General features: G+C 44.9%; 1 protein-coding gene across 1 annotated transcript in view; it reads right to left on the reverse strand.

The window, feature by feature from the left end:
• The window catches only part of LOC111976864 (serine/threonine-protein kinase WNK2-like), an 80,047-nt gene that overhangs the window by 27,337 nt on the left and 40,665 nt on the right, over positions 1-12,045 (reverse strand). The window contains exons 6-10 of the mRNA XM_070448166.1: positions 7,000-7,088; positions 6,228-6,447; positions 2,023-2,293; positions 1,666-1,781; positions 304-1,248 (exon numbers count right to left, since the gene is read on the reverse strand). Coding sequence (XP_070304267.1) covers positions 304-1,248; positions 1,666-1,781; positions 2,023-2,293; positions 6,228-6,447; positions 7,000-7,088 — 1,641 coding nt within the window. The remainder of the gene's footprint in view (positions 1-303; positions 1,249-1,665; positions 1,782-2,022; positions 2,294-6,227; positions 6,448-6,999; positions 7,089-12,045) is intronic.

Below are 12,045 nucleotides of genomic sequence, written 5' to 3' on the forward strand. Positions count from 1 at the left end.
CAGCACTAAAACAGAGCCCCTTCTACAGGTCTAAGCAGGGAGTGAAGTCTACAGGAGTCAGCTCTACAGGTTGAGCTGAGGGTATCTCAATAGTCTAAAGTAACTTCCTCTCCTCACCTGCTTTACCACATCTGCACTGACATCAAGGAATTGGACAGATGAAAGCAAATTCATTGTTGGCATCTACCATATTACTTTCACCTATCCTTTGTTGTCTGTTCAGTGCAGATGAATGAAAGACACTGAGCGAAAGCTACTTTAGACTATTGTGAGATGCAGCCCTAGTCACCCTGTGTGACCTACCACTCCCGGGGGCCCGGTGGCTCGGTGGTCCCCAGCGCAGTAGCTGGCCCTGCGGTCCTGTGTGGGCCTGGCCAGAGGAGGTGTAGTGTGGCCACCACTGAAGCTGCCTCTCTGGGGTAAGTTCAGACTCCCATCCCCATAGTTCTTGGCAGGCTGCTGGGCTGCAGGTAGGTGGAGGAGGGAGGGTTGGCCCTGGTTGGATAGGGTGGTTTTACGACTGATGATGTTCATCAGGTTCTGTTGTAGTAAGAAGAGGTCAGAGCAGTCACTTCCTATTTGACCTTTCACCCCTCCTGACCCTGCAGTTGTCGCTACCCCACAGGGGTGTGGTGGAAAGGGAAAGGAGATGTGCTGCTGCTTGTGCCACCCTTCTTGTGACTTCAGCAGCAGAGAGAAGCAGGCCTGGCAGAGATGCTTTCTGGGTGCGCCTTGGTGGTAGTGGTGATGATGATGGGCAGAGTTTAGACTCAGCAGGGTGCTGAAGTCCGAATGCCTCCTCCCACCTGATACAGATTTAACCCTGCTCGCATTGGTGGCTTCCAATGTCTGGGATTCCACAGAAGAGTCACTATGACGCCGGGCCTCAGAGTGTGTGGGGTCAGGGAGGGCCAGGAGGAGGGGGGCAGGCAAAGCACTCGGAGAAGGGAAGCCGTCCTCTGCCTCGGAGCAGAACTCAGAGGGGCTGCTCTCTGTTTGGTTGTCTGGTGATGTGGGGGCAGGACTGGCAGCTCTCTGTGGGCTGCAGGGCCCAGAGGTCAGAGGTTGCAGGAGCATATGAAGAGTGACGTTGTTGCCCCTTAGAGTGTCAATGACAGAGGCACTCCCTCTCCTTGCCCCTGCTCCTACCCCCACTCGGAGCTCTGGCCCTAGGGCTCCTTTCCACCCCTCGCCCTTTTCACAGGAGCGGGGGCGTGCTGAAGCCAAATACAGACCACTGCGGTGACGCTGAGCCCATACAGGGACCCACAGGCAAAACATATGTTACTCAAAACACAAACAAAAACAGATTGAAGAAATTCGACACATACACAATAAAAACATGAAAATGGAATAGGGTGGAGATTAATTTGAGAATTCTGAGCAAATGAGCTGCAGTGACTCTTTAGGTTGGGCATAAACATAAATGTTCCTATGTTATTACATTTGTAATAAAATGAGGATCCAAATGTGTGTGCGCATWTGCCACATACATATGCATGTGATGGGTATTACTGTGCAAATGAGGATGTACTTTATGTGCACGTGCTCAGTGTGTGTAGAGTGAATGTATGGTATGTCCTGTGTGTATTAGTGAGGTACATTTATGATAATGACCCTGTGTATAGTGCACGTGCCCTAGGTGCGAGTGTGTGTGGTACAGACCTGCTGCGTTGCCTTGGTGATGGGCTCCACTAGGGACTGGTAGAGGACATTGTGTTGGCTGCTGTGGGAGTCAGAGTACACAGCGGAGCCCAGGCCGCTGTCAAACGTACTGTCTGCTACAGACATACAAAGATTGGGGGTTAGTCTTTACACACAAAGGAGACTGAGCGAGAGAGCTTACTCAGACACAAACAAGCACTAACCACCGTATAATAGAAACTCTGTCAAAGACTAATTCCACCGCGTGACACAGAGAGCTACGGTGTCAAGTGTATGTGACAGGGGGAGGTGTAAGTCTTGTGGGGTTTCACTCGTTGCATGTCATTCCGCATGATGTGTGTGTCAGTGGTGTCTCACATGTGACAGAGGTGGCGCTGGCTGGAAGGTTACACAGCCTGGCGTGCTGGTCTGCCTCTGGCTCCAGCAGAGGGGGCTGTACTGCCTGTGTAGCCCCAGCAGAGGCCCCCTGGGCCGGGGTTGACTGGGCCCCGAGTCCTGCCTCTCCTATGTCCACTGGGGGTCCTGCCAATACGGACCTCTCTCTCCTCCATTTGATCAGCGCTACACGGTCTCGGATAGACTTCCCCACGATCTTAGCATCACTCTCATGGAAGAACCCAGATTCCACCTATCGGGAGAGGAGTGTAGGAAGAAGAGTATTTTTAGAGTCAATGTGTTCSAGGAAGAGGAGAGAAAACAGGAGAGAGATGGGAGGAGGGAGCAGGAAAGGGAAGAGATGGAGAATCTATTTTGAGGAAGGGGGGATTTTTTAAAATTCTGTCAGCAGCTGGGTTCAGAGGGTTCAGACAGAATAGTCTGCCTCTGTGTAGAATACGACAGGATACAGGACAGGTGCATTTAAACCAGGGGGTAGGCAACTAGAAAATATTTGTGGGGCTGGAACATAATTATAATAATTTGTACACTGCAAATTGACCACAACCCAAACAGTAGTACTGAGCGATTAACCGAAATGTCCGTTATTTTTCATTTTTTAAACAACTCATTGACTAACATCGTTTTTCCCCCCTTCTGTGCGCTCAATGCACAGTTTCTCTAGAGATAAATTCAATCAAGCACAAACTGCAATGTAGTAGGAAAACGTGGCAATTTACTACAAAGGCCATAATCCATTGCGCACCTACTTGTCCAGTCTGGATTTATTTTACGCCTCCTACGTAAAAGACAGAAGAATGCGCGAACGAAAGAGAACTCACGAAGCAACTGCTTTCTACGTGAAAATACATGATCTAAGTGATTGATAGTTGGTATTCAGCAGTCATAAAAGTATGCCTTATTTACTCTGAAGAACTACTAAAATAGTGATTTTGTTAGACAGCAGCTCTATAGAGATGAGATGACATAAAGAAATAAGTCTTAAAATAAAACAAATGTAATGTAAACAACTGGAATATTTGAAAGTAATGTGAATAAATAGTAAATAGGTAGTAACGGGCAGTCACTACCATCATGGGACTTTTGTTTTATTCTGTGTTTACAGCATTCAACTCACATAACACATACAGAATTTCATGTTAATTTGTTGGGATACTTGGGAACAGATTTCCTAATAGTTTTTTATTTTTTTTGCTGTTATCATTTACTAAAAACTTTGTGGGGGACTGCGGGCCACCTGTTGCCAACCCTCTATTTAGACCATGGAAGATATGGAAGGCTAAAATAAGGAGTTATTTTTTTAAAGGAGGTTTGGAATTAAAGGACTCATTAATAGGAATCATGGCCTGCCATAAAACGTTTCAAAAAGCTTTCTGTTTTGGCACAGGCGGGCAAATGTATTTATTTCATTGAGTACAAGTCCCATATCTTTAACACGATCATTTTGCTTTTAAGACCTTTGTTCACAATAATTTAAGATGAAGTCATTTAATCAACACAAAACTGAATAAAACCTGTCATAAACCATGTCCTGAATAAGAAACTTAAGGAGCTCTGAGTAGCAGAGTGCATGACCGGAGACAAGAGCCCCGTCGATAAAGAAACTACATCTTCCATGATGCCCGTCTGTAGAGAAATTAGTCATCGTAGTGTGACAAGGGGTGATTGGAGATGGAGCGTGCAGACAGTGCATCCTCATTGTACTGTGGGCCGCATTCTCCCCCTCACCTCCAAAACGACCGTTACAGCTGGAACAAAATTCCCCCAGCATGGGGAGATGTCAGGATAGAGGGATGCAAGCAGGACAGCTTGCTGTCTGACAAAATAATCGATGACCCTGATTCTCAGTAACACTAAGCACTGCAGCTGGACCCATTCACAACGGAAATGAACACTCACGACAGCCTGGCCCGTTGACAAAAGGACAGCTTAACAAACTGAACACACACAAAACTATGGTCAAGCACACACAAACCCAAGCCTGTCCCAAACACAAATAGCCTACAGGGTAAAATAAACACTCTAGAATCTATTCACAGCTTAAAAACACCATAGAGTAACTCATGAGCTCACTAATACAAAACACAGACAACCATAAAATGCAGGTCACCCAGACATGGTCAAACAATGACAATGGTTAGTGGATGTTCTTCCTGACTTGATGGAATAGACCAGGGGTGTCAAACTCAAAATACCCAGTGGGCCAAAATGTAAAACCTGAACAAAGTCGCGGGCCAACATTGAACAAATGAACCTTTTAATATGGACCCAAACAAGTTTTGCTTTAACATTGAATATGGAACAAGCATCGCTTATTACCATACAATATATTATTTAATAGTGGATAGTGGAGACATGCAAAATCGAATTTCAAATGAAAAAACACATCAATGGCATTCATTTATTAAATAAAAATCGTATGCCTCTTTTCTATTTGCAGCCTTCTGATTTAAATACCAAAATAAACTTTTTCCACTGGCTAATAATTTTACAAATGAAATGATAATAAATCAATCAACCATTCAAGCCCATGCCTTGTAGCAAGAAAAAGTGCACAAAGAAAACGTTAATTATTGCACACTGATCTAATCAGGCGTTTCTGGGTCCTGTACTGATTGGCGCGTGAAAACAACAGCAGAGCATTGCGCTGTATAATACCGGCGGGCCAGCTCTAGTAGTAATTTGGTATTGTCTCGCGGGCCAAATATAATTACCCCGCGGGCCAAATTTTAACATGCTTAGTGTTACTGAGAATCAGGGTCATCGATTATTTTGTCAGACAGCAAGCTGTCCTGCTTGCATCCCTCTATCCTGACATCTCCCCATGCTGGGGGAATTTTGGTCCAGCTGTAACGGTCGTTTTGGAGGTGAGGGGGAGAATGCGCCCACAGTACAATGAGGATGCACTGTCTGCACGCTCCATCTCCAGAGTTTGACACCCATGGAATAGACAGTGATGCTGAGGCACAAGAAGAGAGATTCAAACTAGGCACATCTCTGGTGACCATCACAATGAGATATGAAGAATACAAATGAAGTCTGCTCATGGCCGTTTTGAACAGTCGGTACACAACATAAGAGAACAAACAGATGGAGTTAATCCAGGCCAAAATAAAGACAAAGCTTCTTCCTTTTCTACAATTAACACCAGAGGTAAACATGACCAACAGTATGTGGACACCTGCTTGTCAAACATCTAATTCCAAAATGGGGTTGAAAGCAACAACCTATGACAGTGCCACGTTGAAAGACACTGAGCTCGTCAGTAAAGCATTCTAATGCCAATGTTTGTCATGTTGTTTGCATGGCTGTGTGCTTGATTTTATACACCTGTCAGAAACGGGTGTGACTGAAACTGCCGAATCCACTATTCTACTTTTACACTCTATAACGCTCTTTGCCATCTGCAAGCATCCAGTGAGACGATTTCTAGTTTCACTACAGAGGCAGTGTTTTAGCCCAGTGCTCCTCAACCTGGTATAAAGCCCATACCTGCTTTCACTTAAACAGCTTGGACAAAGGCTGAAATAAGTTAGATGTGGGGTCTGAGAAGAGGTGAACAGGTGAAAACAGTAGCTAGGTCCATCAGAAATATAAAACCACACCAAGGGTCTGAGCACTCTAATCTTATCGCTGGGTTAATTAAGTACAGAGAGAGACATATATGCTGCCTCTCTGGCCCAGTGTTTTGTCACAAGGCATGACCAGGTCTTACCTGATGGTGGATATTCCTTGGAAAAAAACATGCAAACAGAAAGAAAAAAAGAAAACCGCAATCATTGGACTCTTGGAAGTACAAATCGTATCACTACTAATCTGCATGAGGGCACATTCCCTGATGAGATCAGAGCACTGTCGGCACACTGTCTGCCTGGACTCTACACAGACCTCTGCTGCCCTACACGACAAGTAACCCAACACAGACCTCTGCTGCCCTACACGACAAGTAACCCAACAGAGACCTCTGCTGCCCTACACAACCCAACATGGTTACATTTAATGAATAATGACAAACACACTGACTTGAGAAATATTGTGATGAGGAACAAAGAATCAGAAATTCTCAAATATATTCTTATGCAGGTCAAATTCATACTCTACCTTGGATTGTCTGTTCAACCAGTCTAACGCTATAATCCACCCATGTCTTCAACCATCCATCTTACCATCTCTTGGGCCACGCCCTCTGGAGTCTCTTTCTCCAGTTCAAAGGTGAACTCAATTGCGCCACTCTCCTTGTACTTCCCCTTCAGCTTCTTGGGGTCTTCCACCCATAGTTTCAGGGCGATAGCTGCCTTTTTCCCATCATCCTCCTCTGCCAGCTCCACCCGCACCCCTGTGTCCTCCGCAAAGAAGGCATGGTTGAGCAGGTCCTTTATAGAGTACCTGGGAGAAAGGAACAAGAAAAACAACCTTCACCACTGTGATAACATAGCATGGCTCCAACTGATCTTCTGTTGTCATTTCAGAGATTAGGCCAACATTAAATAAATTAAAGAGACGAAAGTCAAAGTCTGAAAGTACAAAGTGACTCAATAGTTATGTCATGCATGAGCTGAAAAACAGACTCCGCTGAGCACCAACGTTTTCAGTGTCTCCGTCTGTACACAGCCATAAGAACAGGATAAGCCCTTATCTAAGAGTACCCTCTGTTTATTAGCTGCCAGGACAAGGACAGAGAGCACAGCACACAATAACCTCAGTATGAAAACCTGCCACAGAGGGGGTTCTAAGGGATATTTTCTCCTCCGTATCAAACCAATTATTATATAACTTAGCAGAGGACACCCTACAGATCGGGAGGGTAGATTGCAATGTTGTTGAGAGCACCGACTATCATCGCTGTGGTGATAGGACGTGGGCAGGTGAGGCGAGGTGCGGAGGGATGGCAGGGCACCTTGGGGGCCCTGTGGCCGAGAGGCGGGTACAGTCACTCACCGCTCCTCTTTCTTTTGGCAGATGCACTCGCCAATAATCTCCTTGATTTCAGGATCCACAACCTTGTTGAAGCTGGCAGGCTTCACTCCCTGAGAACAGAGAAAGGAAAACAAATAATTCAGAGCGAAGGCCGGACTCAGCGGGTTGGGGAAATAAGGGTGAAAACACAGAGCGAGATGGCCACATATAGTCACCAAAACAGCATGATAATATGACCAAAGGTTATTTTGTTTCCAAATGTGGTCTTAGTTTGAACACCTCATTTTAAGTGATGGCATCCTGACTTTGGGAGTTTTCTTGATATGGAGACATGCACAAAACGAGTCCTTAACCTACATCACATTTCAGGTGTCGTCTATATCACTTGTCAGATAGTTAATGATTTAATCAAGACCCTTTCCGCAACTATATGGACAAAAATAAATAACACTAAATGTAAAAAAAAWAWAAAAAWAAAAAACTAGGCCAGGAACTGGCACATTCATACAGATGCTATAATGTACTGCATGTAGTCTGGTTTATAGCTATTGAGGTTTCCCTTTGATAAAGGAGCTATAAATAACCATCTCTGGTCTCTCCAAGGCACTGATATGCATAGAGTAAAGAAGACTCAGTGAAACACTGCTGCTTCCAGAAAGAGGGGGTTGTGTGTTTAATAGCAGGTGGATATAGCCTGGTAACTTGGTAGCCTGGTTCCAGATATGTACAGTGCATTTAGAAAGTATTCAGACCCCTTCACGCTTTCAACATTGTTACGTTACAGCCTTATTCTAAAATTTATTAAATTGTTATTTTCCCTCAATCTACACACAATACCCCATAATGACAAATAAACAGTTTAGAAATATTTGCAAATGCATAAAAAAAAGAGAAATGTCACATTTGCATAAGTATTCAGATCCTTTACTCAGAATTTGTTGAAGCACCTTTGGCAGCAATTACAGCCTCAAGTCTTCTTGGGTACGACGCTACAAGCTTGACAATCCTCTCAAGCTCTGTCAGGTTGGATGTGGAGTGTCGCTGCACAGCTATTTTCAGGTCTCTCCAGAGATGTTCGATCAGGTTCAAGTCCYGGCTCTGGCTGGGCCACTCAGGGACATTCAGAGACCTGTCCCGAAGCCACTCCTGCATTGTCTTGGCTGTGTGCTTAGGGTTGTTGACCTGTTGTAAGATGAACCTTCGCCCCAGTCTGAGGTACTGAGCACTGGAGCAGGTTTTCATCAAGGATCTCTGTACTTTTCTCTGTTCATCTTTCCCTCYATCCTGACTAGTCTCCCAGTCCCTGCCACTGAAAAACATCCCCACAGAATGATGCTGCCACCACGCTTGACCATAGGAATAGTGCCAGGWTTCCTCCAGACATGACGCTTGGCATTCAGGCCAAAGAGTTCAATCTTGGTTTCATCAGACCAGAGAATCTTGTTTCTCATGGTCAGAGTCCTTTAGGTGCCTTTTGGCAAACTGTGATAAGCAGGCTGTCATGTGCCTAGTGGCTTCCATCTGGACACTACCATAAAAGGCCTGATTGGTGGATGCTGCAGAGATGGTTGTCCTAGAAGTTTCTCCCGTCTCCTCAGAGGAACTCTGTCAGAGTGACCATTGGGTTCTTGGTCACCTCCCTGACCAAGGCCATTCTCCCCCGATTTCTCAGTTTGGCTGGGCGGCCAGCTCTAGGAAGAGTCTTGGTTCCAAACTTCTTCCATTTAAGAATGATGGAGGCCACTGTGTCCTTGGGGACCTTCAATTCTTCCCCAAATCTTTTCCTCGACACAATTCTGTCTCGGAGCTCTACGGAGAATTCCTTCGACCTCGTGGCTTGGTTTTTGCTCTGACATGCACTGTCAACTGTGGGATCTTATATAGACAGGTGTGAGCATTTCCAAATCAGTTGAATTTATCACAGATGGACTCCAATCAAGTTGTAGAAACATCTCAAGGATGATCAATGGAAACAGGATGCACCTGAGCGCAATTTTAAGTCTCATAGCAAAGGGTCTGATTACTTACGTAAATAACGTAAGTCTGTTTGATATATTCAATACATTTACAAAAAATATTTAAATCAATTTTAGAAGGCTGTAACGTAAAAACAAAAGTGGAAAAAGGGAAGGAGTCTGAATACTTTCTGACTGCACTGTACATGCCTTAGCCAACTGCACTGACTATCCTTAGCATAGGCATGTGCTTTAGAGCCAAGTCCTCTGATTATCATTGATAAGGCTAGTCAGAAGAGTCAGCTAAAGCACAGATCTGAAACCAGGATAAGGTGAGTCACTCCATTCCAGCAGTGCCTGCCAAGTTTAAAGAGCGCAGAATCAATACCCATCAAATATATCATGACTCCGAACCCCCCCCCCAATCTAAAAACAGTTTGCTGCATGCTTTCTTCCTCACTGGCATGGAGTGGAATACACCCTCAAGGCTGGATCTGTGAAGAACTGGTGGGGGTTCTAGATGGGGCTGCGGCGGTCACAGAATTTAATCAGCCGGTGATTGTCAAGCAAATAACTGCCAGTCTCAAGGTAACTGACCGTTAATTAACAAACACATTTAGCATCTCCTGGCTTGCACACATAGCCTACAAGCCCAATGATGCAGACCTTTGGGTTTAAACTTTTTAAATAGTATGAAGAATACAATTGAAAAATATAAAAAGGATACTTTCCTCAAATCGTATGTCACATGCACAGAATACAACAGGTACAGAACTTGCCGTGAAATGCTTACTTACAAGCCCTTAACCAACAATGCAGTTCAAGAAATAGAGTTAATATAAAATATGTACTAAATAAACTAAAGTAAATAAATAAACACAGGAAATGTACATAACAATAACAAGGCTATACACAGGGGGTACAGAGTCAATGTGCGGGGGTACAGGTTAGTCGAGGTCATTTGTAAAGGGACTATGCATAGATAATAAAACAGAAAGTAGAAGCAGTGAAAAAACAAAGCTGGGGGAGGGTCAATGCAAATAGTCCGGGTAGCCATTTGATTAGTTGTTCAGCAGTCTTATGGCTTGGGGGTAGAAGCTCTTAAGGAGCCTTTTAGTCCGCCTAGTACAGTGAGGGAAAAAAGTATTTGATCCCCTGCTGATTTTGTACGTTTGCCCACTGACAAAGAAATGATCAGTCTATAATTTTAGTGGTAGGTTTATTTGAACAGTGAGAGACAGAATAACAACAAAAAAAATCTAGAAAAACGCATGTAAAAAATGTTATAAATTGATTTGCATTTTAAATGGGCGAAATAAGTATTTGACCCCGTCTCAATCAGAAAGATTTCTGGCTCCCAGGTGTCTTTTATACAGGTAACGAGCTGAGATTAGGAGCACACTCTTAAAGGGAGTGCTCCTAATCTCATCTTGTTACCTGTATAAAAGACACCTGTCCACAGAAGCAATCAATCAATCAATCAGATTCCAAACTCTCCATCATGGCCAAGACCAAAGAGCTCTCCAAGGATGTCAGGGACAAGATTGTAGACCTACACAAGGCTGGAATGGGCTACAAGACCATAGCCAAGCAGCTTGGTGAGAAGGTGACAACAGTTGGTGCAATTATTCGCAAATGGAAGAAACACAAAATAACTGTCAATCTCCCTCGGCCTGGGGCTCCATGCAAGATCTCACCTCGTGGAGTTGCAATGATCATGAGAACGGTGAGGAATCAGCCCAGAACTACACGGGAGGATCTTGTCAATGATCTCAAGGCAGCTGGGACCATAGTCACCAAGAAAACAGTTGGTAACACTACGCCGTGAAGGACTGAAATCTTGCAGCGCCCGCAAGGTCCCCCTGCTCAAGAAAGCACATATACATGCCCGTCTGAAGTTTGCCAATGAACATCTGAATGATTCAGAGGACAACTGGGTGAAAGTGTTGTGGTCAGATGAGACCAAAATGGAGCTCTTTGGCATCAACTCAACTTGCCGTGTTTGGAGGAGGAGGAATGCTGCCTATGACCCCAAGAACACCATCCCCACCGTCAAACATGGAGGTGGAAACATACTTTGGGGGTGTTTTTCTGCTAAGGGGACAGGACAACTTCACCGCATCAAAGGGACGATGGACGGGGCCATGTACCGTCAAATCTTGGGTGAGAACCTCCTTCCCTCAGCCAGGGCATTGAAAATGGGTCGTGGATGGGTATTCCAGCATTACAATGACCCAAAACGCACGGCCAAGGCAACAAAGGAGTGGCTCAAGAAGAAGCACATTAAGGTCCTGGAGTGGCCTAGCCAGTCTCCAGACCGTAATCCCATAGAAAATCTGTGGAGGGAGCTGAAGGTTCGAGTTGCCAKACGTCAGCCTCGAAACCTTAATGACTTGGAGAAGATCTGCAAAGAGGAGTGGGACAAAAGCACTCCTGAGATGTGTGCAAACCTGGTGGCCAACTACAAGAAACATCTGACCTCTGATTTCCAACAAGGGTTTTGCCAACAAGTACTAAGTCATGTTTTGCAGAGGGCTCAAATACTTATTTCCCTCATAAAAATGCAAATCAATTTATAAAATTTTTGACATGCGTTTTTCCTGGATTTTTGTTGTTGTTATTCTGTCTCTCACTATTCAAATAAACCTACCGTTCAAATTATAGACTGATCATTTCTTTGTCAGTGGGCAAACGTACAAAATCAGCAGGGGATCAAATACTTTCCCCCTCACTGTATATAGGTCCTGGATGTCAGGAAGCTTGGCCCCAGTGATGTACTGGGTCGTACGCACTACCCTCTGTAGCGCCTTACGGTCAGATGCCGAGCAGTTGCCATACCAGGCGGTGATGCAACTGGTCAGGATGCCATCGATGGTGCAGCTATAGAACTTTGAGGATCTGGTCTCCTGAGGGTGAAAAAAGTGTTTTTGTGCCCTCTTCACAGCTGTCTTGGTGTGTTTGGACCATGATAGTTTGTTAGTGATGTGGACACCAAGGAAATTGAAACCCTCGACCCGCTCCACTTCAGCCCGTCGATGTTAATGGGGGCCTGTTCGGCCCTCCTTTTCCTATAGTCCACGATCAGCTACTTTGTCTTGTTCACATTGAGAGG

This window comes from Salvelinus sp. IW2-2015, linkage group LG17 (assembly GCF_002910315.2).
Source record: "Salvelinus sp. IW2-2015 linkage group LG17, ASM291031v2, whole genome shotgun sequence".
NCBI classification, from domain to species: Eukaryota; Metazoa; Chordata; class Actinopteri; order Salmoniformes; family Salmonidae; genus Salvelinus; species Salvelinus sp. IW2-2015.